The sequence below is a fragment of the Arvicanthis niloticus genome, chromosome 15 (genome assembly GCF_011762505.2).
Source record: "Arvicanthis niloticus isolate mArvNil1 chromosome 15, mArvNil1.pat.X, whole genome shotgun sequence".
In the NCBI taxonomy this organism is placed as follows: Eukaryota; Metazoa; Chordata; class Mammalia; order Rodentia; family Muridae; genus Arvicanthis; species Arvicanthis niloticus.
Window position 1 is genome coordinate 28,441,198 of NC_047672.1, and position 26,332 is coordinate 28,467,529.

A 26,332-nucleotide genomic window follows, 5' to 3' on the forward strand; every position below is an offset into this window, starting at 1 on the left:
CGCTTGTTGCCGGGGCAACGGCTGTACTCTCGCGAGACTTCGGGAAGCTTTGCCTAGTTCCCCCTAGCGGCATAGCGGCAGTTATGAAGGTGTTGAGATTTTGGTGGGAGAAAGTGATGCCAGGGGATGATGGGAACTCTGAGCTTGGTTTAGGTGTTGGAGAGGTGTGAGCGTTGCAGGCTGGAGGGAGAATTTACCACTGGGGAAAGGCGCGACAGCAGTTTGTTTAGAGTGACAGCAATTTGTTTGCGAAGTTCCTGAGCAGAGAAGGTAGTAAACATACTGTTTAAGGCTTATGTCTGGATGCTCACTTGACTTTTAACAACCCGATGACTATGGGTAAGCTAATTTTCTGGACTAAAACATTACTAATAAAAATGAAGTAATTGCACTTGAAGTTAAAAGGTTGAGTTGTGTTCTGCACAATTGTAACCCATCCTTATTCCGGAAATGAGACTTAAATACTTGATTCAGAGGAGTCATGGTTATTTGAGGGTAAATTCTCAAAAATGCCATCAGCTTAGAAATTCCGTGTTAGCCAACACTTTCACAAAGCCAATCCCCACTTTGACTTAAGCCAATAAGATACCCCCACAGTAGAATTAGGATGTGTGTGTGTGTGTGTGTGTGTGTGTGTGTGTGTGTACATCTAACCCTGATTTGTTGGTCATTTTTAACTTTAGTGGATAATACAGTTGGGACAGTTTTCCAAGTAAAGTTTAAAAAAAAAAAAAACATAAAGACAAAGAATGAATACGTGTCCAGTGACCTCATGGAAATGGGTTAACGACTCTAGATTTGGTAACGTTCTGGAAATGTGTTTGTGTCAGCAATTCAAAACCTTGAGACTTTCTGTTTCTTTGGACATTGGCCTGAGGGAAATGAAGTGTACCGTTGATCACAGTCGTTTGAAAACTAGTCTTAATAGTTAGTTGTGCTTGGTTTTATGCCGTGTGTATATCACTAACGGTGACAATGCTCAGAGACTCTTTGGTTTGAGGGTATCTTCAGAGCTCCAGTACTGAAATTTAATTGCTCGTGTGGATTTGTAAGAACAGAACTATAACCCTACTTGTGTTTATATATGGATTCATTCAAAGGTAATAAGATGAAATGAGACCATCGATTGGAGTTCTCATAATTAAAACTTAGTGGCTCTGTAGGACAGAGCAGAGAATACCCACTCCCTGTTTCTGCTAAGGGGTACCATTTGGACCCTCAGGACTCTGCCTGCAAGTCCATTACCAATGTGTTCCCTTGACTTACAACACTAGAATCATAGCTAAACTAGACTTCTTTTCTTAAAACTTACCCAATTGGCGATATTGTGCTATTGGAAACAGTAAATAGGCCAAGCCAGTCTTTATATATGGAATCTATTTTTTTTTCCTGTTGGTCTTTACTCTTGGATAAAGGCCATAGGGTGTCAGGTGCACAAGATGAAGCTCTGAGAAATAACCTAGCCAGGCATGGAAGAGGCAAAGATAGGACTTAAATCACGAATGTATGTATGTATGGTATGTACATATGTATGTATATTCAGCCCAACTATGTATATTAACATATGTCAACAAATATTTATAGAGAAGAATGCTATTAGTGCATAAGAGAATTACTTAGAAATTCAGCAAAACCAAGAAAAGTCACGTTCATTCATTCATTCTTCACCTGACCTTTACTGGTTAGTTTACATCAGAGACTACTGGCTGTGGAAGGCTATTGCAGAACAGTTGTTCATGGGGATTACATCCTAATGGGAGAAAACAGTAACAGAACTGTGCAGGTGAGAGTTGCTATGGAGGGAAAGAACACTGAGCACGTGCTGGGGGTGAGTAGCTCGACAGTGTAGTGCTTTAAGATGGGGTGGCCAGAGAAGCTCTCTGCCCAGGTGGCATTTGAACAGGAGAAGACCTTGTTGGAGTGGAAACACAGCCAGTGCTGAGGCTACAGGAGAAGCACTGGCTGGAGTCAGTGTCATTTTAAAGACATGTCATAAGGAATTCCCTCTCTTCCAGCTAAATTAAAAATAGCCTTTGAAGCCTCTGCTTTAAATGTTTAAAAATGAGTTTTAAAACATTATTTGTTTTGCATTTATGGGTGCACGCATACTATAGTTCACGTGTGGAGGTCAGAAGACAACTAGAAGTACTGAGTCTGTTCTTTACCTGGGCCCTGGAAATTGAACTCAGGTTGTCAGGAATGTTAGTAAGTGCCTTTTCCCCCCCGAACCATCTCCTGGGCTTGCTTGCTCTCTCTCTCTCTCTCTCTCTCTCTCTCTCTCTCTCTCTTCCTTCCTTCCTTTCTTTTTTCTTTCTCTTCTTTTTTAGATTTCTCTCTCTCTCTCCCTCTCTCTCTCTATATATATATATACACACACACATACATCATACACACACACACACACACACACACACACACACACACACACACACACACACACACACACAGCATTCTGCCTGCATGTATGCCTTCAGGCCAGAAGAGGGCACCAGATCTCAGTATAGATGGTTATGAGCCACTGGCTGGGAATTGAACTTTCTGGAGGAGCAGACAGAGGATTAGCCTCTGAGCCATCTCTCCAACCCCCATGGACTTTCCATTTTTAATTTTAAAGTTCTTTTTAAATTTTGATTTCAGACAGGAAGACACACTGGAAATTGAATTCTTTGTTCTTAAGTTAAAATGAAAGTAAGGCCCGAAGTAAACTTCTCAAAGATGTACTGAGTTGTGCTCCCCTCTCTAGGATCCCACCAGTGAAAGCTACTGGACAGATTCATATAACCAACTTTTTAGGAGGCAGATGGAGCCTGCAGTAATCCCCTCTTCTTTCACTTGACAATAGGAATCACAATGCTTAAAAAAAATAAGAGAAAAAGAATATATAAATACCCGTATTATCCCCAAAGGAACAGCCACTGTCGTAGACAATCAGGAGCAGAATGTCATCTTAGTAAAATGGCAAAAGTGTAAATTACGTTAGGAATATAACTTATTTTGAATAATTTGCCATTTGGAATTTATTAAACAGACATCTAGATAAGGAAACAAGGTGACCAGAGCATTCATTCTTTATGACATCATAGACATTAGTTATCATGGGGACTTTGAGGTCTTTTCACACAATTTCATTGATGAAGCCATTCTAGGAACCTGGAGCCACAGGCTAGACAAATACCTGTCTGTACCTTCCTTGCACTAAGGGCCAAACCTTTCACAGTGTTTCCAAGCTCACATCTTGAGACCTGTTCTACTCAGCAGCTAACTCACTCTCTCATTATTTCAAGACTTTTGCCTCTTGTTGAGTTGAGATTAAGACAGCCTGGGGCTAAAGGGTCAAAGGTCTTCTTACCAAGTCAAGCTACTGTCTGTTGTTTGGTCTCATATACACTTGTCTGTGGACTTACAACACACACACAACAGACACACACACACACACACACACACACACACACACACACACTGGGCTGTCTTCAAGGCAAACTTATAGGCAATGATCTGTTGTGACAGATGGTAGTGTAGTAATTGAGAATGTGGGCCCAAGAATCTATTACTGGTGGTCAGCTCTCTTGTGAATTAACAGCTCATTGACTGTTGGCATGTTTTAAAAGTTCTTTATGCTTCATTTCATTTCAATTATGCCCTGCAGAATGGGGATACTAGACTAGTGCCTATCTTATAGTATTATTGAAAGGATTAAAAGGGTGAAGAACATGTTAAATTCTAAGCAATTACCTGTATTTCACTCATGTAACCTGAAGGGGCAGGTTCCAGCCATTACTCTCCTCTGACAACACAGTGGCTTTCAAGGTATCCCCATGGGCTTTCACGGTATCCCCTTGGGACCAGTAGCATTAATGTTAGTCAATACTTTTTATAGAATGTAAATTCTCAGGCTCCAACCCAGACCTATGGAATCAGAAAGAGGTGGACCAGTCTATCCAGCAAGTCTAGTAGGTGATCCTGTTCTTAGCTCCATTTTGAGAATCAGTGGCATAGCAGATTAATTGTAGATTTCAAAACTACAGTACCTAGTTGGGTGGCCTGAAATAAAATTCCATACCACAGTTTTCTTGTAAACAGGAATATAATGCCACCTATCTGACAGTGTTCTGAGCTTAAAGGTTGGTCCTAGTAAGTGCTGTCATTTGTTTTCACAGACAATGTTTGAAGCACATGCTCTGGGGAAAAGAGGAGGAAGAGAGGACAGGAAAGGGAGGAAGAGCTGAGTTCTCAAAGCATGGTCTGCAGAACAGCAGAGCCACTGCAGAATCGTTTGAAATGCAGGCTCTCAGGGCCCATCCAGACCTATGATGTTCAGATTTTACAAAATATATTAAGTGTCTCTTAAAAACATGCCACAGCAAAGTTCTGCTCTGAAGTGGAGTGAAGTAAAAGGCCAGCATTCTCTGTGGAGCTGGGATGGTTGAGCTCACACAGACTGTAGAAAGCTGGGAACAATACTAGAACAAAAATCCATGCCTCTTCCAGCCTCCAGAGCAAGCACCCAGATCACAATCTCATGCTGCCATACCTAGCCTTTACTTTTATCTTGAAGGAGACATTTTAAAATGTTCTGTCAGTTGTCCACTTCTGAGTACTTTTGAATATTTGGTTAGAAAAGACCCCGTAGTAAGAAGTGTTTTAAATTTGAACTGTGGCAACCATGCTAACAATCACTTGCAATCTCAGCACTTGAGAGGTGAGGGCTGGAGGGACAGGACGGACAGGAGGTAAAGGTCATTCTTGGCTTCATAATGAGTTCCAGGCCAGCCTGGGCTACATGAAATCCTGTCTCAAAATGTTTTTGTTTTGTTTTGGTTTGGTTTTTTTCCTTTATAGAGTGGAACCAACCCTCAATGTGAAGTACAAGTGCCTTGCCATTCTCTTTGTTATTATAGACACACTTCTCACAGTAGAGCACCAAAGCATGCATGAGGCAGAGACAGCTGGAAGAATTCCATTTATTGTGGATGCATTTTCACAATATATTTTTATTGCAGCGATCAATTATCAGTGAAAAATATTAAGTGTTATAACGTTTTTAACAATGGCAGATTCACAGAACATGCTAGTCAGCTTGCAGTTTCCTCTCTTACAGATAACAGAGAGCTGTAATCAAACAAGTAAATGAGGAATTTGCTTCTTCAAAGATTAAATCCAAATGGAGAAAATTCTACCCTAAAACTCATTGTCATCCAAATATTGGAATAAAAGTTAGGATCAAAACAGTCATTTCACAACTCTGAACTTTCTTAAAAGCAAAAACAACAAACAGAAAGCCTGTGAGATAGCCGGAGAAGGCTTTTGTTAACTCGACCATGATCCCTCAGCTTCTGCTTTGATCCATTTTACTCCAATGATGGAAGTCATTTCCATGGGTGTGCCATGTGCATTCTATTCATCTTATCATAGACCTGTGTCTACTCTGTCATGGGTAGATGACATGCATAGTCTTAGTGGCTTTCCTTCCTTTGGCCCAAGTTTGCTAAAAGCTAGGGAATCCAACTAACTCTTACTAATTCACGAGAAAAATAGACTTTTCAAGGCAGTGGTTGTCCCTCAAGCCAACCCATTCCTCTTGAAAAGAAATCTGTGGATTGGAAATTTTAGAGGCTCTCCTACTGTGGAAGGAATGAAGACTAAGATAATTTTGGTTAAGTCAGCTGAGGTATGAGTTTGTACAATGACACTGTATGCATAGAATGTTCTAGATAAGAACGTTTTGTAAGATAGTAGAGTCCTTTCCTTTTATCTATTGGGAAGAAGAAAGTCATAAGCTGAAATAGGATCTGATATCTGAATGATGAGTCCCTAAAGACCCTTGGTAGGAGCGGGGAGTAAAACTATTAAAATTTACATATATTTTTCAAATTTTAAGATATTATCAACTTATGACAGTACCAATAAAGGCAGAACATTTTAATTTAAAGAGCGTGAGTATATAAGTATAGGACTGCCATGCTTTTGCTCGATTTAGCTGCCTGCTTCTACACGAGGCAAAGTTGGTCTTTCTTTAGACGCATACATGAATTCTAATTTGTGCATCGGTCACCAAAAGGCTTGGCTCTAAGTGGTAGAGAAAGGAGACACCTTAGATATCATGCAGGTCAACTTTTTTGGGGGAGGGGGGCGCGCAAACTTCACGGTCACAAATAAGCAGGGTTTGAGCTTCGTCCAGATGGTAGACTTAATAAAATTCACACTGGACTTCAAGACTGCCCTCAATTATAAACTAAATACTATGTCTTATAAGAAGTTTCAACTAATTTTGACACCTGTAAGCTCTTTTTTTTTCCAATCCTTTTTTTTTCTTGTAAGTCATTGGGCATTGAAAACATATCTATACCTAACTTTCATGTTTCTACTGGCAAATATGAAATATTAATATACTATTGTGATTGTAAATCTTCAAAAGCGTGATGTTGGTTAGTTACAAGGACATACTATGAAATATAATATCTAGCACATGAAAGAGCAATCTACCATTAGTGTGTCTGTATACATGTATGCACATACATTACATAGTTGGGTTATCTAAATGTGTTTCAATCTACTGTCACTACCAAAGAAATCCACAAAGCAACTAACCTGAAAAAAAAAAATCAGTACCACTGTCAGCTAAAATAATCACCCAATTTAGGTATGAATCAGCATAGAAAAAAGCAATATCTCAACAGTACATCTTTTTTTAATGAGACAATCATCACTGCCCTATATCAGATCTGAAGTGAATTATTTTCAGAGAGTTTTGATTGCCTACTTAGATAATTTCTTCCATGCTTTAGTCTAAAGTGCAGAAACATGATGTCTGTACTGAGACAAAACAAAGCCTATGGGTCATTTCCCCCAGATACTGCATACATTCCTCAGGTAACCTTAAGCTCTATCTCCTTTTGTTGACTTCCGATGTGGTTGGTGTCACTGTTCATATGACAGTAGCAAGTTTACTTCACAGCATGGGTTTCTTTAGAAACAGGCTCCTCTGCAAAGGCAGTACTTTGACCATGAAGATCTCTAGTTGTGGTTATTAAATATAGTGAGCATATACATGGATTTACTGGGATATTGGAAACATAAATATAAACAGAGCGATTAGCCCTCTCCAACTGAGCTGGCCCAGCAAGATGGCTTGCAGTTGGGTTCTTTCTCCGACTGTTTCAGACCTGCTGAGAGAAGAGAACTTTAAACCGGCAGCCCATGGCGTTTTGTGGGCTCATGGTACAATAGGAACACATTTAAACAATGCGAAAGGGAAGGCTGCTGCTGGCGATCTCTTCAAATGTGACCTTTCGCTCCAAGATTCTTCACTTTTTCTTTCTCCCCGAGGTTCCTTTCCTACCTTGACCTTCATCTTTGCTCACAGCACTCAAAGTCAAGATGGATTTTAAGCTCTACAATAAGGACTGGGAATTTCTAGTGTTCCATACTACTGAAAAGCCCCATCAAGGCCATATCAGCATTGGGACAGAGGACATCTTATCATCCCCTTTCTCCCATTTACCCCTAGCCACCTTTTTTCTTTATCCCTACATACTGATCCTTGAGACCTATCTGACCCTTAGTCTATTTTTACTTCATTCATTTCCCCTTCAGCCAACTGCTAAAAGCCCTTGCTGAGGGTCTAATATCACACATATTAATGTGTGATAACTTACATTTTCAAAATATGGTGCATTTTCATTTCAAGGGAGTGGCCATACAGTAAGTAGGGAATTCGGTGCTTTGGAGCAGGGATCCCTGACCTGCTGGCTCATTACCTCAGCTAGGTTGGGTGGTTTAATGGTAAGCACCATGAGAGATCAGTGGTAGACTAGTGAGGAAGGTTCAGGAAAAGCAGCCTTTTCCTGTAGCACAACCCCAGGTGCGTCCTCCATGCTGTCTTGTGTGAGAGGTGTCCTCTTAGTCCCAGCATTTCAAGTGCTTTTGTTTTACCTTCCATAATGTGACCATGGGGACCTGATACCTGTGGTAGTGGATGATCAACACCCCCTACTCAGAAAGGAAATGTCATAATACTCGGTCAACTACTGTGGAAGACATAGCTATGTTACCAGGATTTTAAAGTCTTAGGCCCACAGTTCATTCTTTGTGCTTTAAAAAAAATATCATTCTTCCCTTGCCACCAATAGAAAATTATGAAGGGAATTTTAAAAACATTACAGTTTTTGCTAAATGTACATTCTCAAAAGAAATATGGGTAACAATAAAGAATGTAGGTTCAGAGTAGAATGAGTATCAGTGTAGGGATGTTTTTGAACATTACAAAATTTATATTTTTTTACATCTGCATTTTGACTGTTTATAACTGTGTCTCATGTGCATGCCTAGTGGCCTTGGAGGCCAGAAGAAGGTGTTGGATCCCCTGGTAATATAGTTACAGAGGGTTGTGAACTGCCATGCGGGTGCTGGGAATTGAACCCGGGACATGTGCAAGAAATGCTCTTAACCACTGAGCCATCTCTCCAGCCCCTCAATGTAGGTTTGGCCACTTGTTAGATGTGTTTCTTTATAAAAGTTGTTTAATCTCTCGGTGCCTCATTTTCTCCATCTATAAAATGGTCATAGTCCTACTCCTTGCCTTTACTGGTTGATGGGAGATCACATGAGACAGTAACGGTACCTGGCAAATAGTAGCTACTCCCTCAGTGTTAGCTGTTGACAATGGTGATCATCACTAGGTACTTTTTAGCAAATTTAGCTAGCAACAATTTGAATAATGGAATTATTTGAAGTTGCTTCAAATAGAGCAGCTGGCCTAGTGGATTTCCTTGAACAGAAAGAGTACTGTATAACTGAGAAGACGGAGTGGCAGATTCAGGCAGCTGCTCGATCCAAGAGAGGGCAAAACATGGGAAAGGAGGCCTCATTCTCTCAGGAAGGTGGATCTCAGTGGTCTTCTAGCAGGCTTCAGGAAGCTCATTAGTCTGGAGTTTGCTTAAGAAGTCTCTTTCCCTATCACTCTGCATTACTGGAAAGCAGACTGTTCTCACCAGACTACTGATCTCCGAGGTCTCTTTCTGAGTTTTCTCCCTTTAAAGGACAAGGCTGGCTCTGTTTCTTGAAACGGGGAAGGCTACAATCAGGAATTAGCTCCTTATACAACCAGCAGTGCTGTTTCTTCTCTGAGCATCTGTTAAACACCACACAGAGCGTGTTTCTGAAATGTGCATAAGCCCTTTTCCTACAAGACCAAGCATCCTTAGTCACTGGTTTTTTACAGGGTAGCACATTTTTGTCTATTTAATTCTTTTTGCCATAGCTATCTGGAATCTGAGGCTATGGAAATGTCTCTTAGGACAGTTCTAGAAATGGACCCAATGAAGGACTCACACGATTTCTCCTAAGAGATTTGTTTTCCCTAAAATAACTGTGTAGCCAGTCAAGGGCCTTGCATAGAAAGATAGACCATGGTTATCACATATGGCCCTCTTGGCTAGATTTTTCCACAATTGTGACAACTATTTAGGAGTTGTCTTACTGGAAATACTCTATGACTTTAAGCCACTTATGTTGTAAGCCTGACAAACCTGCAGTTCCAATGGCTTTGTAAATTGTCCTTTCTTTGGGCTACACACGGGACTTTTAGAAACTTATGGTCATCTAAGTATGGATTTATGAATCAGCTTGACCCCAGTCTCTGACACACGATTCCCCCGGTATATTACCTTAGTGGGGGAAGTGACCTTATCCACAGATTGCTTTTCCCAGAGGTTCCGCTTGCCAGATACATCTCCTGGCCTCAAGTCCTAATGAAAAGAAAGCAGAAATCAAAAGATAGGTGACCATTAATACTAGGCATAAGTAAGCTAGCCACCACATCTACCATTTGTTCAGATCGACACGGTGTTCAGTGTACTTTCAGCACCAAAGGTCCCAAATGGAAGAAGCTGTTACCTGACTAGGAACAGACCTTGGCCTGTTTCACGAGAATGGGCTGGCAATACATACAGCATCTGGGTCCTTCACTAACTAACTATTCTCCAGCTACAGACATCCATATTGCTTTCCCAAGAGGCAGGCTGGAAGTTTATAGTGCTTCTCAGGCCCACTCAGGCTTCAGGGAGCACACTTGGAAGCATCTGGTCTTTGGTACTGTCTACATGGAATTAAATTCTCATAGCCCCTGTGCTGCTGTGCTCATGGACACCTTCTTAGCTGGCCACCATCTTCCTGGCTCATTCCCTGTAGTATTCTGTTCATCCCCTAACAACTTTCCTATGCAGGATCACTATCTTAGGGTCTTGTGACCTGAATGAAGACGATAAACTCCTTCTGTGTTTCTTGATGGCCAAGTGTGTAATCCAGGAGTGGATTAGTAGAATCTAGCCCCACAAAAGTAAACGTCTGTCACGAATGGTAATCTTGAGAGGACTGGGCAGTTGATGTATGTTAAGAACATGTATGAATCCTAATGTGACCCATGGTAGTTAAATAGCCTTGAGTTCTTGTTTACTAGTTCATAGTTAATTTCATTTGTATAAGGGTCCAAATTTCTGCTTCACTTACTTTTCTTCCAGTGTTTGCTTATATTAGTACTTGGCACAAGATAGTTTGGAGAAAATAAATGTGTTTTACTGAAATAGTAGTGCTTACTTTGGCAGTGCCTTCTCTCATTAGGAAGGCAGGGCTAGAAACTGTAGTTTTCCAGGGATACAAGTTTTGACGAACTTATTTCTAACACAGACTACTGGCATCTTAACACTAAACATGCAGTGTTAAATAATTCCATGTGAAGATTTGTCATACTTTGAGTTTATGGGCCTGTGACATGAGTTCCCAACATTCTATTAGAAAGCTATACCTGTTTAACTTGGAAACATTAGGCAACAAATCATATTAGAAAAAAAAAAAAAAAAAAAGAATTCCACTTCATTTGCCAATGTGGGTAAAAGTTGCCAAATTGTCTAGAAGACTTAAAAATGTTGGCCACTATAATAAGGAATATGTGGCAGAGCTCTAAAAAGTGGGTATAATCGTTTGTTTATTTGATTCATAGGTGACATGTTTTTCTTTCACATGAGTGTTTTCTACGTAAGAAAATGGATTGCATTTCCTTGAAATAGTGTTGATGAATCTTTCAAGATCATCAACGGGGGTTGATGATCTTAAGGGGATTAAATAAGGTGTTCTAAGAAAATATCAACATCCACATTGTAAGTCAGTATTTTCAAGTCAAAGAGGAAATATAAATGGAATTACCTGACCAGACTACATGTTAGAGAAAGACCCAGTCTGGGAGAAGAGGGAGAAATGAGGGCAGGAAAGGCAGGTTTCCAGTCAACCAGAGACGAAAGAGTGAAGAAGAGAAGCCAGCTGAGAAAGACATCATTCTCTTTTTTAAACAAAAAGAAAGACAAGTTAGCACTTTAATTGCTACATGACATACCATTCAGACACCAAGAGTAGACAAACCAGCTAAAACGTTGGGAATTTAATTCCAGCCACAAAGTTACCCTAGAAGCCTATAAACTCAACTCATAAATAGCTTGAATGCCCCAGTAAGACACACAAGGCAGGGAAATGTTTGATTTTAAATCTTCTAATTTGTTGGAGGATAGTACTAACAATTTTGAGCACTTGTAATTCTTAGCATTTCTGAAGATGACAGCATAGCTACTATTTTTGGGTGGATTTTCTTCTGAGGTTTAGAACTCAACATACGAATGCTAGGACTGTGAATTACTCTTGTACTTCTTGAGGAGGTCCCACTATGGACAAAGACTGTTTTGTTGGAGTAACTCTTTCTGACTTTGTTCTAATGGCCAAAAGAGACACACCTGTAGACAGCAAACCTTAGCTTTCTCCTCCCGCTACCCATCGTGAGAATCAGAGAAATGAGTTGAGAATAAATTGTATTCAGTCCAGAATCAGAAGGTACTACTGGGTTTCTTCCATTGGTACTGCTTACAGATAATGTTCTAACATTCTGGGCTCAGGATAAGTCTAGTCAGAGCCCCAGAGGTCATGCTTTTGTGTCTTGAAGATGAAAACATAAAGGCTGATGTAAGAAAGAGGGATGGCAACTATTACATCCAAGAATGTGTGTTTCCATAGTTCAAAATGTGCTCAAATTATGACTTGGAAAAAAAACCCCATAATGGTGTGGGTCAGAGCTTAGGGTCATTCACCACTGCAACACCTCATAGACAGGACCTAAGATCTCTGTTTGACTTATCTCTGTAACCTACCATCCTTGGACATTCTGTTTAACAGTCTTTACACATCTGTAGAATTCCAGTAGCCTTTCCCACACTGGAACTTTACCTCCTTTCTGCTGGACCCACAGAAGCAGTGGGTCTTGCCTGTCCTGTCTTGCCTTGGTTCTAACTCATTGTCTTCTTCCAGGAGACTGCCATGTGACTGGCTGTAATATGGCATGGTGGGTGCTGGGTCAAAAATACTGTAAGAATATACTACCAGAGGCATGTGTGCAAAGCTTAAAAAGGCTTAGTGAGCAAAACCAAACTAGTATTTTATTTACACTATTAAATATTTATGGCATTTAATGTTAAAATATTAAATATGTATTTCTTACTCCAATCTGTTTCTTAATTGAAGCCATACAAATCCATAAGACCCAATGGAAAGAAAGTGATCACTAAAATCTAGACTGACATTTTTTCCCTCTCTGCATTCTCTAGATGAGTCTATGAATCACTTATTAAATGTGAGATAATGCAGCCATTGATGTTATAAGTCCCCTGTGTTACTTTTCTGTCCTGTCACTTTGTGGGAGGCCTTATCAATAGCCCCAGGAAGTGTTATTGCTAATATTTGGTATGAGATCCTTAATACATTACATTTATGATATGATATCAATGACTCCACTTACATGTAACCTTTTAACCCTTCCACTAGGATGGGACATAGAAAGTGAGAAGATACTCGGTTCAGGTGCTGATAAAAGAATGGAGAGAAAGCCCTGGACCAGTGGGAACAACTTGGTTCAGGAATGAAATAGACCACTCATGCTGCAAATATGGGAGGAAAGAAGTAATGGTCTCCTCTAGAGAGGTAGGATGCCAAGCTCCAAGAGAAAGCATTCATCTGTGTGTTCTTCCTTTCTTCCTCATGAAGGTCTCTCAGGGGGCGGGGTGTGTCCATGAATGTCTCAAATTTACAAGCTATATAAAGGTCTTTAGTTTTATTTAGCTATCAAAAGGATTCGTAATTTAAAAACTAAAAAAGCTAGTAATCATGGGTCCAGAGCCATAACATTGACAGAAATGACCATAACTTATTTTTGCTTAAAAATAATTTCTACTTTTTAATGTCAAGATGCCTGGTGGTAGAACTCGAGGCCCCAAGGACATCTGGGTGTGGTTGTCTTACCTCCTTTTTCTTCTTTTATCGACTCCCTCCCTATCCTTTACTTACTTGGGGGCAAGGAGGGGAGATGTTTTTCAATGTATATTTTTTCACAACTATAAATTGATTTTACACTGGCATATGGCTCGTGTGAAGCCTTATGCAATGATTCCTGGGTAGAACGGTAACTAAAACAGTGCAAGGTATTGCACCTAAGAAAAGAGTACAGTCATTTCATCTCTCCCTTGTAATTTGGAGCATGCCAGGATTTAGTGACTTTGGAGACCGTATATAGAGCCAACAGATGCAATGAAATGTTGCAGGGCCTTAAAACTCTTTAAATGCCTGGAATCTGGGATGTTTCTCTTCTTATAGAATAGAGGTTGCTATGTTTGAGGCCAGCCTGGTCTACATAGTGAGTTCCAGGACATCCAGGACTATAGAGAGAGACTCTGTCTCAAAAATAAACACAAAAATAAAAAGATGAAAATAAAAAATGAGTGTGAGTTATGACAATTCATTTTCTGCTACCTTGGTACCAGGAAAGCTACAGAAACAGCTTAGCAGAGAAGGCTGACTGGAGAGTGTGAATGGCTTGTGTATTCTAAGAACAAGTATAAGGCAATTACATATATTCAATGAGAGAGTTAAAGCAATATTTGCATAACAAGCTTACATGTAGTAAATGAAGTTTTTAGTTCTGTAAAACAATGAGGTTTTCATTTTTACTGGTCATGGGAGAGGGCTTCCAGTTTTCCAGTTTCAAGTTTTTATGTTTTTTTCTTTGCAGGTGTTGAAAACAAATCATACAACTTATATTACATATATAATAAAATATATATAAGGGCAATTATTTCAATAGCTGCTCAATAACTGTATTTTGTGTTAAGTTATAGAAATTAGGTAAAACTAGAAAACATGGTCTCAAAACAGTCAAAATACGCAATGTTTTGAGACTAGGTTTTGAAATACTTGGAATAGAAAATAGCCAAAGTAGCATGGCTTTTGTTTTCAAATTCCTGTGTTTGATTTGTTGACTAGAAGCCAAATAAATAAGTAGATAAATAAGAAGGTAAATAAACAAAGGAAAAAAAGGGATGAATGCAGAGGGTCTTAACTGAAGAGCCCCAACATTGTCACGGCTAAGTTCCCCTCGCAGTCAGGCAGAGGCAAGGCTCCGTCTCAGCCTGCGGGTGATCATGGCGCCGCTACTCTGGAGCTGAGTCTGCGCACGCACTGCGTGCTCCGCAGCAGTAGCAGCGGACAGGAAAGCCACCGTTCCTAGTTGACTAGTGAGCCAACTGCTCTTTCATTTTGCTGTGGAAGTTGGGAGATCAGACACTCAGAAATCCTCAGGCTACTTACAGAAGGCTTGGGAGCAGGTGACTTGTTGCCGTCTGGTGATTTAGTTAGCCATTCATTGATGCGGCTGGAAACTCCCACCTTCAGGCCAGCAGTTTCCTACAAACAAACCAATCATCTCAGATCTTAAAGAAAAAAGTACATTTACCCAGGAAATCTTCTGAGGAAACTTTAAGATATCCTTAAATCTGCGACTGTTGATCTTGATTGTCAACTTGACTGAAGGAAGGATTAACTATTAACTAGAGATGATAGGGAGAGACTCAGTGCCCCATTTCTAGATGGCAGCACCTTCTGGCCCGTGGTCCAATATGAAGAGGGGCTGCTTTGCCTGTTTGCTTCATGGCTTGCTGGGAAGTGTATCTGTCCTGTTGTTTCAGTAACTGGCCTTTCTTTGCTGCCCTGGAAACCCAATGTTTTCACCCTTCCAATGTGGACTAAAGCCCCGCCTTCATCACAAGACTGGGACTGCTGAAGCACCCAGCACTGAGGGGCCAAACAGCCACCTCCAGTGTGTTCTGAGCTTCTCCAGTGTGCAGCTGGCTGTTGTTAACCCAGCCTCCACTATATAAGTCAATTTAATAAACTCTCTTTTGTAATGTATATTTATTTTATTGGTTTTGTCCCTTTTGATGTCTCTGACATTGGAAAGGTCTGGCTTAGTGGTTAAGAGAACTGGCTGCTTTTCCAGGGGACCCGGGTCAAATTCTCAGACACACATAGTGGCTCCCAACCATCTGTAACTCCAGTCCCACAGGATCCAACACTCTCTTCTGACTTCTGCAAGCACTTGGCATGCACACAGTGCACAGACATACATACAGATAAAGTATCCATACACATAAAAATAAATGATAAAAAAGGATTACCAATTTTTCTTTCAGGTCCCTTCATCCCATTCCAACACTAATGGCTAATAATTAAACTCAAACACTTCATTTAGTGGTCATGGCCACAGCCGAGTACACAGGGAGCCCTGTGAACACATACTCTATGAGCTTGTGTTTTTGTTTGCTTGTTTGGGGGTTTTGTTTGTTTTTTTGGTATCGGTGCAAATCCAAGTGCAGATTATACATTCTTTATTGCATCTGTAGTGATTGAAGGCAATTCCTAACACAAATGAAAAAACAAATCCATTCATGAAAACTTAACCAATAAGAGCCACACCCGTACCTTATTTGGTGTTCCCGAGGCAGAGGGGGAGGAAAACACACTGCCTTTCTCCCACATGCTCTTGATGTTGCGGACACCTTCAGCAGGGACAGGAAGATCAGACGCTGCTGCCTTCATAGGTTTGGAAGCTTTTGTTCCCTGAAATGTGTAAATAAGTTTTATGAGAGCGTTGAGAAGTTTGTCCTCACAAAATTACAGGGAGCTGGTCTTACTCAATATGATCAACTGAAAATATCATGGTGTGAACGTCCATCAGAAAGGGTTTGTTGTTTCTGTTGTGTAACTCCATCCTGATGATGTATGTGATCCTCCACACGAACCATCAGAGCTGGAGCAGAGGGCCTTTCAGAAAAGAAAATTTTAGGACTCTATCATATGGTGACAGAAGACTCCAATTCTTCTGATTTTTTTTTTTTGTGTGTGTGTGTATACGTGTTTGCATGTTCATGTGTGTGTATGTATGTGTGCATGCATGTGGAGGCCAGAGGTATGTGTGTGTGTACATCTTCATATGGGCACAAGTGTGTGTGTGTGTGTGTGTGTGTGTGTGTGAGAGAGAGAGAGAGAGAGAGAGAGAGAGAGAGAGAGAGAGAGAGAGAGCAAAGATCAGTCTCAGGTATCCTTCCTTAGGTAGGAGTTATCTACCCCACCCTTTCTTTTTTGAGTAAGAGTCCTTCATTGATGTAAAATCATGGATTCAGCTAGGCTGCCTGGCCAGTGAGCTCCAGGAATCTGTTTGTCTCCACCTCCTTAGCCCTGGTTTAGCATGTGTGTGGATTTTTTATGTGGGTTCTAGGGCTCAAATGTAGCCTCTTGTTGCTTGAGCTAGTTCCCAAGCCTCTCTCGTAGATAGGCATTTAAAAAATATGCATGTGGGTGGGGGAGGGGGAGAGGAGAAGGGAGGAGATGGAGGAGAGGGAGAATGTGTATGTGGAGACCGGAAACGATGTCCAGTGTCTTCCTTGTTTGCTCTCCCCCTTATACAAGGCAGGGTCTCTCACTGAACCTGCAGGCAGCTTGCTCCAGGACTCCCTGTCTCTGCCTCCTAATATGCATTTGTGGCTACGTATACTGTATTTTTTTTTTTTTTTAAATAAAAAGGACTAGTGCTTTATCTGTGAGCCAACTCCTTAGTCCTAGAAGATAGTGTTTTAGAACCGTGTGCATGTGAACTTTGCTAAGCTTTGTCAAAGCAAGCCAGTTTGTTCCATAAGCCACAGTAAGCTTGTATTTTGATAGGATAAATGACAGTAGCTGGTATACTAGTGCTTCTTCTCACACTGTAGTAAATGCTATGAAAATAATGGATTGCAGTACAGCCTGAGAAGAGAGCACATAATGGGGAAATGATAGTTTGGGAACATAAGTCAGGCTAAGGGTACACTAAGGTAGTAACATTTACAACCAGATTCTACCAGAGACTCAGAAGGGGTAAAGGGAATAGGAGGCCGAATTCTATGCAGAAAGATGGAATGTGTACATGCCCTAAAGCAGGGAAGTTCTTTAAGACTAAGAGGCTGAAGCAGGACAGCATGGAGAATATACTGGAAGGAACAAAGGATACAGGTAAGAAGGGGGTGTCTTTGAGATACTTTCCTGGCTGTAAACAAAGACAAGCCAGAGTGGCACAAGTTTCTCCATCAGTCCTCGTTTGTGGCTGACGGTTTAGCAGGGATGAGTAACATCTTCAGTGGCCATAAGAGCATGATCCTGCAAGGCTGTGCAAAGTCCGAGGCCACAGTCCTGGCTTCATTCAATCTGTTCGTGCCAGGAACAATCCACTCAGAGAAATTAACTGTCTACAGTTTGTTATAGTTTAGTGGACACCAATCTTGTGAGTAAGAAAAAAAATCACATCTTGGGTGTTGATGCTTCATTAAGGACTTGATAAATCATAAGACCCTCTCTTTTTAATCTTGCTCACCGTTTGTGAGCCATTGTGTGAGCATCTCCACTCCTAGTACAAAGGTGAGGAGAAAAGCAAACAAACCCAAGCCAGTGACTTCACTGCTGATGCTCTGACATAAAAGGTCAACACCATTGCTCAAGTCTATGTAAAGAGAACAGACAGACCAGCATCACATCTTGCTCACTGATGCCACTCTTTTGGTACAGGATGAGAAAGACACTTTGTTTCCAAACATAATCAAACTCCCAGGTAAACTGAGTGGAAAAAAAAGCTGACAGAAACCCAAAACTATGACCCCTTAAATACTAACCAACCAATTAAAGTGCATGTTGATTAAACACAAGTTGGCTCTCACCTTGATGTTATTTTACATTACTGTGTTTGTTAATAAGAGATGTCTGCAGACAAAACGGAAGATACATTTGTGACTACCTATAATGTATATATCAATGAATTTATTAGTGGCTGCAGAGCACTCTTAGTGATTTAGAATACTTGCTGCTCCTACAGAGGACCCAGATTCAGTTTCTAGCATCTACATGGTGGTTCACAACTATTGATAACTGAAGTTCCAGAGGTGCAGGCAAAATATCCATACACACCAAATTAAGAAATTGAAAGGAAAGGAAAATCTATTCATTGAATCCATTTACTTTTTTTTCAAAGAAAAATTCAGACTACAGGTGTTAAATCTATTCAAAAGTCTCAAATGCATATTTCTTATTGTGCTTCTTCATAGCTACTTCACAGTTATGGAGATCTTTATTAATATTCTAACATCAGGGTGCCAGACTCATTCATCATTCTGTTTCTGTGATCATGTATGTAGCGCAGCCTGTATCTGTTTCACAGGGCTGTGACCAGGGGTCAGTGCTCACCTCAATTGCATTGGTATACTGCTCCAGCCGGCTGTCAATCTTGGAGACCACGGCTGCTTGATGAGTAGATTTGACACCACTGCCAAATGAGCACAGACATGAAAACATGAGACAGGAGGATCTCTCCGTGTATGAGACAGCTGAAGAGTCTCAGATGAACAGTCAACTCTATTTACCTTTTCTGCACAGACTTATTCAAAAATTCTGCTCGTTCCTCTATCTAGAAATAGAAAAAGAAAAGCCTTGTGAATATGCAGAGGAAGCAACGTGGAAAAGTCCTAACTCGGGCAAGCTCTGAAGGCTGAAAGCCTGAGACACGACTCAATGGAGACTACACCAGTGTGCCTTTGAAATACCTTCTGAGTACTCTTGGAAGGCAAGGCACACCCAGAAAGACACAGGTTTCACCTTTGGACCTGCTCTGTGGCCCATGGCTTACTCACAGTACCCTTCAACCACATCACCATCATTCTTTAACCACCAATAAAAGCCACCACAGAACAAGTGAGAAGGATGGGATGGGATGGGGAGGAAATGATGGGTAACATATCTGAGGCTGGGGAAGCTAGGAAGAGAGTGAAGAATGCAGAGGGGTGAGGGAGGGGGGAAGGAGGATAGAGAAAGGAAGGTGGGGGGAAGGAGGAGAGGGAGAGGAAGGAGATAGGAGACAGGTGGGGGTATTGGGAGCAAACAAAAGCCAGTAAGATGACCTTCCATAATACAGACCAATGACAAATTAATTATTTATGTATTTATATCTCTATGTGATGGCATTTGGAAGTGGGTCTTTTGGAAGTTCATTGTGCCAGGAAGGTGGAATCCTCATGAATGGCATTAGAACACTGATGAAAAAGACAAGAGAACTCTCCTATTTTCTTGTTCTCTGGCTCATGAGGGGACAGCAAAAATGTGCCCATTTGTGGAGGAGGAAAGGAACCCTTTCTAGAACTCAGCAGTGTTGGCACACTGATGACCTCACACTTCTCAATCTCTAAAATTGTGGAAAACAAATGTTTACTTGGTTTAGGTTCTTGTTTGTTTGTTTGTTTGGTTGGTTGGTTTTTGAGACAAGGCCTTACTATGTAGTGTAGGCTGTCCTTGAATTCCTGATCCTCCTGCCTCATTCTCCTAAATGCTGGGTTGACAGGCAAGAGCCACCGTACCTGGCAAATGATAACTACTCAGTCTATACCAATCTGTTATGCTTATCCAAATTGACTGAGAGAAGGGAACATTCACATCTTATCAGCCTAGGGCAGGTCACCATAGTAGATCTCTGGACAGGGTAGGATATGGAGCCTTTCTTCATGTGTGTTGCTTGGCAGACTAAGAGAACAAAGGGTCCTTTAGATTTGGAAAACATTTAAATACCAGTGGTAGGTACCATATTAAACATGATGAAGAACATGATGCCACATCTCTAAGACAAAATAGGAATTTGGATATTTGAACTGAGTTTTATAGTTCACAGTTTCAAAAGTTTTGATATTTGAGCTGCGTTTCATAGTTTTCAGTTTTCCACATGAACTTTTGAAAGCGAGGGAGGCATGCACGAGCTAGAGGGGAAGCTACGTGTTTTCTTTATTTACTTTTACAAGTCAAATACTTTACAGAGAGGGTGGTGGGAAGTACCGTGCAGTAGAGGCAGAGCTGAGCCGTGTGTGTGTGTGTGTGTGTGTGTGTGTGTGTGTGTGTGTGTCTGCCAGCATCTCACTGAGGGCTGTCCTGCTTACTTAGGCTGTCCCAGGAACTCAAATGAGAGTATGGCATACTCCTGTCCCTCCTTTTGTATCTGGAATAGTTAATCCAGCTTGACTTTATTCTCTTAATTTCCATAGGATGCACCCTCCATTTACTGACTCTTGCTGGAAAATGCCTTAACCGACTGCTCTAGTGTGGGATTTATGAATTAAATATTGTGCACAATATTCAAGGAAGTTCAGGAGGTAAGTTGGTGCCCCTGCCAGGAGGTGGCAGTACCATCTTAATAGAACTTAGGGAAGACACTACTGCTAGTTTTAGATGATAAGTTGTATATTTTCTTTACCTCACACTCATTTCTCCATAAATAAGCTCAAACACCAACCACATCAAAAGCCTTTAGATTTAATCTACTTAAAATTTGTTCTTTGTTTGTGTTATCATTCATTGCTACCATAATCAGGCGATGAGAACTCCTGCTTAGAGTTTCCCAGACAGTGTAAATCATAAGGAACAAACAAAATATACCATTTAGCACTATTTTGAGGTCAACATTCAAATATTCCCTTCCCATTGGCAGTGTACAATACCACCTGTTTGTTAGAATGGCTATAACCAATGCTGTAGTCTGAAGAGCATCAGTAGGTATTAGAATTCCGTTATAGGATAAGCTGAGTTTAGGAAAATTCCAGAAAGTTCTCTAAGGAACTTGCCATGGGGACAAGAGGCAGATAGCATATACCTAAATGCCCATCTCTATTATATAGAAATTAAGAATCGTCTGGTCCTTTCTATACATCTGTTTTAAGTTGTTAACATATGCAGCTCCATGAGAGAGAAGACAGACGGGTGCTTCCAAGTGAGAAGTGAGGACTCAGGAGCTTGGTAGAGAGGAGATGGTTAAAAAGTAGTGGAGGAGGAGCCCCAGTTTGTCAGAACTGAGACTAGATAGGATCTAGAAGTCTCAGCGACTGCTCTCATCTTATCAGGACTGTTCAAGGAAGACTCAACTTGGGAGAGATTTTAAAGCAGGAAGAGAGAACATTGTTTTCTTTGATTATTTGTTGATCCAGGAACAAAAGATCAGGACTGGGGACAGGCTGCCCTGGTGGCTGCTTGGAGATAAGCAGGAGGAGGGAGGGCTCTTCTTCGGGGCTGGGTGACTTGCTTTCCTTGCTGTTCCTTTTGTCTTTCTGTTAATTCCAGTGATCCTCAAGCCATGTGTTTGCCACAAAGCTCCCATCAATCAAGGGAAAACATTTATTGTTTTGTTTTGTTTTTTTAGATCAAGTTGCCTTGGAATTTACTAGGCAGATAGTCCAGGCTGGTCTTGACCTGTCAAGACTCTTGCTCTAGTATCCCAAGTGCTGGAATCAAAGAAGTGAGTTATCACACCCAGCCTTAAGCACTTTTTTTTTTAAGATTTATTTTTTAAAAATCTTTTATGTATGGTGCTTTGCCCATATGTATGTATGTCTGCATGCAGTGCCCATGGAGGCAAGAAAAGGTATTAGATCCTCTAGAACTGGAATTATACATGGTTGCTAACCACCAAGTGGGTGCTGGGACCCGAACCCAGGTCCTCTGCAAGAGCAACAAGTGTTTTTAACTGGTGAACCATCTTTCCAGCCTCCATTTTAAATAAAAATTTCCATTTCCATTATTAAGTGGTTTAAAGACTATTTCATGACATAAAATCATGAAATTCCAATTTCAGTGTTCAGAAATGAAGCTGGCCTATTGTAGGCCTTGTTGTGCTGGCCCTGAGGGCTTCCTGGTTTGGCTGTGGTTCCCTTTGTGAGTTCCGAATCATTCCCCATGAGGCACTCAACTGTATTTCTATCAAGATGTAGCATTTTTCTTTCTCACAGTATGTAGAACAAGCTATTATGCTATAAATATCAAATATTTTTTTTAAAAAATCCCATTCTGGCTCATATTGGTATGTTGGACAGCTTTTCAACTTGACACAGGCTAAAGTCACCTGAGAGGAGGGAATCTCAGTTCCCTGTATAAGAAAAATGCCTCTATAAGATCAGACTGTAGGTGTTTTCTTAACTAGTGATTGATGGGGGAGGGCCCAGCTCACTGTGGGTGGTGCCATCCCTGGGCAGGTGGTCCTGGGTTCCATAAGAAAGGAAGGTGAGTGAACGGTGGGGAGAAAGCCAATAAGCAGCACCCCTTCATGTCTTATGTACCAGCTCATGCCTCCAGGTTCCTGCCCTGTCTGACTTCCTTCAGGGATAAACAATAATCTGCTTCAACATGTAAATCAAATGGATTTTCCCAAAGCAGACCCCAAGATGAGTTGAAGTACAAAAGTCATGTGTTTCCTAACAACAAAGATACATTCTGAGAAACATTGTCCGTTGGGCAATTTATTGTGTTAGCATCATACTTCCTTCCCAGTTACAGAAACTAGGACACCTACACTGTCATTATGTACCAGTATTGTACACGTGTCTGCCATAAGCCAAATCATTATTACCTAGTTCACAGTGGTACTTTGGAAAGTGTTAGGACTGTAACCAAGCTGGGCACAATGATACATGCCTTTAGACCCAGACTTAGGAGGCAGAGGCAAGTGGATTTCAGCGAGCCCAGTTCACATAGCAAGTTCTAGGACAGCTGGGGCTACATAGACACTGTCAAAATAAACAAAAAAACCTGTAACCAGCATTCATACTGTCATAAAAACTAAGTGAAATTATTCGAGAAAAAAAAATTCTGGGGGCTGCTGATACCGTTCATTTAGTCAAGTATGTGACCTGGAAGCATGAGGAACAATCCCCAGGTCCCTTGTAAAAAGCCAGCCGAGGTGGCATGTGCCAGGCCAAGAAGGGAACCTGACTCAAAACAATAAAGGTGGACGGCCCCTGAGGACGAACATTTGAGGTTGACCTCTGACCTCTACACATATGCATATTCATGCAGACATGTTCCCCCCCCCCCCACAGATGTGTACCTCCCCCCACATCCACATATAAACGTTCTGACAAATAGGAAATACATGTAATAGGTGCCTGGCTCTTGGTCACTTTCATCATCTACTACATGTACATGTAGCCATGGGAGCCTGGCTGTGTCTCCACGCTGGCTTTGCCCACTATTGACGGTTGTAGTCTAGCTAGGATGACAGTAGATGAGGACGGGATTCAAATGTTAAAGGTTCTCTGAGGATTCACTCTTTTACTAGTCATCTGCAAATATTTATTAAATACCGTCAGTATAGAAGGTACCACACCGAGTATTCAAAGCAACAGAGAGACTTGGTAATAAATGGCCGACTGAGTCAGCTGCCTTTCCCCACCATCTCAACCACTCCACGGTCTCCCTGACTTCAGGTCTTTTTTGCTCCTGTTTTCTCTGGGAAAGCACTTCTGCCCTGAAAGCTAGGAGCCCTGATTCATGAAGGCAGTAGTTAGACTGAATTCTACTGGAAATGGACCCTATCGAAGTTGCATCTCATCTCCTATAGAAATAGCTTTGCAGTTTGTACCTGGACCAAATTCCAGTTGCTCTACTTTTAGTCATCACAAAATTAACATAAAAAGCAGCTGAAAGAGTCAGGGGTCAAATGTTTGAAGCCCTCCGTATGGTGCTGTCCAATTCCCAATGTGCTATATAAGAGGGAGGGTCTTTGGGTGGATTCCTTATGAATGGGATTAGTGCTCTTCTTAGAGAGCCAGAGGGAGCTGTGTGCCGATTCTTTTCTCTTCTGTCATATGAGAACACGGTAAGAAGATGCCATCCACAAAGAGCCAGATTCTGAATTTGCTAGTGCCTTCCTTGATCTTGGACTTTTCTGCCTCTAGAACTGTGAGCAATAAGTTTCTGTTATTTATGTTACCAAGTCCACAATGTTTTGATTAATACAGGACAGCAAAGAGTTACACGAAGCCAAGGAAGTCTTAGATGATCAAAAATTGATGGGGCTCTAATAAGATTCCTATGATACTGGAGAAAAAATTTTATAAGAAGAACTTTCTGGACAGATACCTTGAGCGATGAGCCTTTAGGAGTGAAGCACTTGAACGGCTTCTTGTCCTCAGACAGGCCGTCTTCTGGAATCTTCTGTCGTTTCTCAGCAGCCTCTGCCCGTCTCCTTTCGATCTCTTCCTTTAGCCTCCTCTTCTCTTCCTGGGACAGACAGAGCAAATGCATCACAATGTGCTTCAAGTGCTGTGAGCCCAAGAGCATCAATCAGAGGGCAACAGACTTAACCCTAGTGTGTATGTTGTTCTGTCTTCTGGGGTGCTCAGGAGAGGGTAGCCCTGAGAACAGGAGTCCCGCTGCCTGGATTTGCATTCTGGAGGGGCGCTTTCCATCGGTGTGACCTTGGTCTGACCTGCTACCTGCCTCAGTTTCATCATTTATAAAACAGGATCACAGCAATCATCCAGTGTCATGACAACTAGTTTAGAAAAACGTGTGAAATGTTTAGACTGCCACTCTGCTTGACAAGTCTCCCTTGAAGGTGATAGGTTACCATCACATCTTGTAAGTCACTTAATGGCAATCTTCCACTTCTGAATATGCAAAGGAATACAAAAGCCCCCTTTACCTGCTTCCAGGAAGAGTTGTCAAGATGGAATCCTTTGTGCAAAAAGGGCTATAAATCTATGGTACCAAGTCTAGCAAACTACATGAGTTCGACAAATTGGGATGACTCCGTGGTAGCCCCTGACTCAACTGAAGACATAATTTTAGGTGGTGGCCTCATTGAAAGCTGGAGTTGGAAGAGACACTGGAATAATTAACTTTCCACACAACTTAGGGAAACTGGACCATTCTTGTCAGATAAAAAACGATGAAAATCTTTTCACATATTTTGAGGGAATAGGAGCATGAGGCCTGGAAAGTTCTAGGCTCAGGAGTTGGAGAAGCAGGTTCCCCATGCATATTCCATCAAAACATCTTCAAACAAGTCACTCTAATGATTGGGTTCCTGGCTCCTTTCCCCATTAGATGAGAATGTACCCCAGGATGAAAGGGAAAAATGTACTTTGTAAACCATAGCGATCTAAGCTGAGGCCGATGTAGCATATTTCTCATGTTCTGAGGCCAAGTTTCCCTCCTTGTAACGTGATCTGTTCCGTGCTAAGAATGGAACAAATGCATCTGTCAATTGTGACAGGGCTCAGGTGGCACAGCAAGCCCCATGTTGGGTCCTGGTGTACAGCAGTGAACAAAGCAGACACCATCCCAGCTTCTGTACATTCTAGTCTGCTTGGAGAAGCTTTAGGGCCAGGGAGATGGCTCAGCAGTAACGTTTGTGGTAGGAGCCTTGAGACCTGAATATGATCCTTGGGAATCCACATAAAGTGAACAAGGAGAAAATCAACTCCACAAAGTTGTCCTATGACCACCATACATAGGCACACACATAGACACACATACCACATACATGCATATCACACACACATGCATATCATACATACATACACACACAAGCATCTATAACATTTCTATGAAGACTTCAAATATTGGACAACATGTAACAGCTATTTGTCTTTTCTGTCTCTTTTTTATTTTGCCTGTAGGCAGAGTTTCTCTGTGTAACCCAGGCCAGACTGGAACTTACTACAGACCCCAGACTTGCCTGGAACTCAAGATCCTATTGCCTCAGCCTTCTAATGTTAGGCTTCTTGGCACACACCCACCACACCCTGCTTCCCAGCTTGGCTGTCTGTTAGGTGGTAGACTTTTCATCTCTCTCAGGTTTCCCATTGTTCTGTATTGAGACGCTATAGAGAACAATAGACTAAGTGGGAAAATTTCACAACCTTCCCTGTGCCTCAGTTTCTTCATCTAGAAAAATAGAGACACAAGTACTCAGGGTTCAGAAACATGCCAGTACATGCTAAGTTATTATTATTATTGTGTTATTATGAGACAGGTCTCCTGTAACCCAGGCTAGCCTTGAACTCAATGTGTAGTGAAGGAGGACTACATTGAACTTCTGATTCTTCACCACCACCCTGAGGATTACAGGGGTGCT

The 26,332-nt window shown here is 41.4% G+C and overlaps 1 protein-coding gene across 12 annotated transcripts in view; it reads right to left on the bottom strand.

Annotated features, from left to right (window-relative positions):
• Positions 1 to 4,943: 4,943 nt before the first annotated feature.
• The window catches only part of Cald1 (caldesmon 1), a 175,288-nt gene continuing 153,899 nt past the window's right edge, over positions 4,944 to 26,332 (bottom strand). For 9 of the 12 annotated variants that reach the window (XM_076913562.1, XM_076913561.1, XM_076913568.1 and 6 more), the window contains 7 exons: positions 24,331 to 24,471; positions 18,807 to 18,850; positions 18,631 to 18,709; positions 15,844 to 15,981; positions 14,674 to 14,769; positions 9,666 to 9,746; positions 4,944 to 7,166 (listed from right to left, as the gene is read on the bottom strand). In XM_076913562.1, coding sequence (XP_076769677.1) covers positions 7,158 to 7,166; positions 9,666 to 9,746; positions 14,674 to 14,769; positions 15,844 to 15,981; positions 18,631 to 18,709; positions 18,807 to 18,850; positions 24,331 to 24,471 — 588 coding nt within the window. In that variant the 3' untranslated portion in view covers positions 4,944 to 7,157. The remainder of the gene's footprint in view (positions 7,167 to 9,665; positions 9,747 to 14,673; positions 14,770 to 15,843; positions 15,982 to 18,630; positions 18,710 to 18,806; positions 18,851 to 24,330; positions 24,472 to 26,332) is intronic. The other 3 variants (XM_034519522.1, XM_076913567.1, XM_034519519.2) reach the window with 1 other exon arrangement.